Raw genomic sequence first — 2,818 nt, 5'->3', positions numbered from 1 at the left:
CTATATATATATATATATATATATATATATATATATATATATATATATATATATATATATTTATGACGTACATATTTTTATAAAATGACACCTGAGCCTTGTAGTTAACTTATTAATAGGATTTGAAATGTTCGCTACACTGCTAGAAGAAACTAACCGTTCTTTCTTGCCAAAACTGTGAGAGTGAATTTCTTTCGTGACAAAAATTCTTAGTGGCAGATAACGCTTGGTGAGTTGATTTGCATAGTTAAATGTATATTGAACTTTCTGCAAACAATAATCAATTTTATTACATTGCATTCAAGCACCAACAATATAAATGAAATCATCCACTTCATACTGATGTAATTAGCAGTTGAGAAAACATTTCTTTTTCATAATACAAATAAATTTGCAGACTGTTACGAGAAATAATCCGTGATGGTGCAAAGAAAGTATCAGCTGCAGGTAATCCAAAGAATTCTAATACATCATACTGGTCACGATATACAATGCTGGTAGATTTGGATGCGGAAAATAAATTATTGGATAAAATAAGTTCTGCTGGTGATTCGTGAATATGATTGCATTGAAATTTGCGAGTAATAGGTACCATGTAATTGTGAGAGAAAAAGCGTACTAGAAATATCTCCTGAGAATTTTCTATTTAATTTTTATGAGATTGCCGCGATGTTCATTCATAAATTATACACATTGCTATGCAATATTGCTTCATCATCGAGTACCACTTTTTAGTTGACTGTAATTGACTGAAATTGCTGTCAATCTCATACATTCGTGAAGTGCTTCTCATATTCGACGAAATGTTGTGCGTCATATCTCGACAAATTACCATTCATTTGCTTTGAAAATGTATTTAAATCTTCTGAAACATTTTGTTTATCATTCGTTTTCAACTTCACGAATATTTTTCTTCTAGCTTTCATTCAATTTCAGTTTAATTACTTTTTTTTATTAATTACTTTCACCTAAGTGAAAGTAATTAGTTGAGAATTAGAAAAAATAAATAAATCTAACTTCGAAATTTTCTTTGTCATAAAATGTAGATAAATATCTGCTATCCTCTAAGCACCAAAGTGTCATGATTTCATAACGTTTCTCTCGGTAGATTTTTCCTTTGACTGAATCGTCTTAGCAATTAAATTTTTAATGTCTACTAAATGATGCGCTGCTATTCTTGGGAAGGGTTACTTTTTGAAAACTCGATTAGACATAAGTCATCCAGGATTTCAGGATTTGTTGGGAATGGATTTGCAGAAGATGTCTGATACGGATAAGGTGATACTTTGTAAGCGTTACTTTTACATTGGTTTTGCCTTGTTACCGCTAGTTTGGATCGTCAATGCTGTGTGGTTTTTCGAGTGCGCATTCCTCGATAAACCATCGCCGGTGCAAAAAACGATTAGACGTTGTAAGTTTTTTATTTAATATTTAATGCATTCTATTGAAAAAGGGACATGCGTAACAAATTTTGATAATTATATATTGGAATATCTAATTTGTGAAATAGAAGAGATTGTTCATATGACACATGAAATACTGTATGTTGAATGTATCCAGGATTTAAATGTAAGCGAAATATTTTTCTAGCAGAGAGAATAAGATGAGGAGAAAGAAACAAGGTGGTTGAGAAAATTAGAAATTATTATTCGGTAGATATTTTTAGTAGCAATTTTAAATCCTAACTATTCTGATTCTAAAATTAAACAGATTCAAGAGTAAGCTACATTTCTCATTCATTTTTGATTATTGGAGAATTAATCATTCCGATAGAGTACTTATGGTTCACTAGGATATGATTCATTAACTGAAGGTTGGCGTTATGAAAAAAGAAAATGTATCTGATTGTATTTAAATTCAAGTTTATTATCTCTTCTTTAGATGTGGTGTATTCAATAATTGGTGCATCAGTATGGGTGTTAGCGCTTATTGCCTGGGAAATATTCTTTCAGTTGGAAAGAGCCAAAGGCTTAGAATGGACTGATCGATTGTCTTTCGTATTTCCTGTTGGATATGTTTGAAAAAGGTGTATCAGATTGTGTTATTTAATATATTTATTGTTATTTAATGTATTTATTTTTCATTTTGTTAATCATCTGTTTATCTTTTTATTGTGTTGAAGCAAACTTCATGATTTAATAGTTCCATTCCTTTTTTTCTTTTGTAACTGCGAAAATATTTGTTTGGTGTATCTTTGTAAATGCTTAGCAAATATCTGTAAAAAACACACGACCAAAGCCGAACTTCTTTGCTATAATCACTGGTAGAAAAATGTTCAAATGTAAATTTTTTCTCCGTGTTCTTTCATTCCATTACGAGAAATAACAATCTTTGACCTTTGATTAACGACACTTATAAACCCTCTCGTTATATCGGGAAGCCCTTCTAAATGATTAAATTTTGAAAGACCGAACAAACTGACAAGTAAAAAATTTTGAATAATAATAATAAATATGCTTTGTTTAAAATAAGAAATTTTTCAATAACATCGATCATATTGTTGTTATTCTTTTCTAATATTTCATTTCGGGCTACTCCTATACCTTTTGTTCTTATGCTTCAATTTATTATTCTACTGTACTTTTTTAAATGAAAAATTGGTCCAATAAATTGCTCTGGCACACTAAACAAGTTGGTATTTTTATTTCAAACATTACCATTTTCTAGCATTATTTCCAGTACTTTTGATAATATTTCATCAAGGTGGATTAAATTTTATCAGTTTAATATTTGTTACAAATTATCTTTAAGCTATTTTTGACATCAGTGCTATTGCAAGCGACAAATTCGAATTATCAGTGTAATGCAGTGTATAGAA

At 29.7% G+C, this 2,818-nt stretch overlaps 2 protein-coding genes across 2 annotated transcripts in view; both read left to right on the top strand.

Annotated features, from left to right (window-relative positions):
* The window catches only part of LOAG_17754 (hypothetical protein), a gene marked incomplete at both ends in the record, with an annotated part of 3,233 nt that extends 2,676 nt beyond the window's left edge, over positions 1-557 (top strand). Inside the window, one exon of the mRNA XM_020450414.1 lies at positions 398-557. Within this exon, the coding sequence (XP_020305908.1) occupies positions 398-557 (160 nt within the window). The remainder of the gene's footprint in view (positions 1-397) is intronic.
* A 480-nt stretch (positions 558-1,037) lies between these two features.
* Positions 1,038-2,021, top strand: LOAG_14281 (gamma-secretase subunit pen-2; the record flags this gene model as incomplete). Its single annotated transcript, XM_003149780.2, has 2 exons — positions 1,038-1,411; positions 1,882-2,021. The coding sequence occupies exons 1-2, from the start codon at positions 1,246-1,248 to the stop codon at positions 2,019-2,021; spliced, it is 306 nt and encodes a 101-aa protein (XP_003149828.1). The 5' UTR covers positions 1,038-1,245.
* Positions 2,022-2,818: the final 797 nt, after the last annotated feature.

The sequence above is a fragment of the Loa loa genome (assembly GCF_000183805.2).
Source record: "Loa loa unplaced genomic scaffold supercont3.124, whole genome shotgun sequence".
Classification (NCBI taxonomy): Eukaryota; Metazoa; Nematoda; class Chromadorea; order Rhabditida; family Onchocercidae; genus Loa; species Loa loa.
This window is presented reverse-complemented; position numbering and strand designations above follow the sequence as displayed.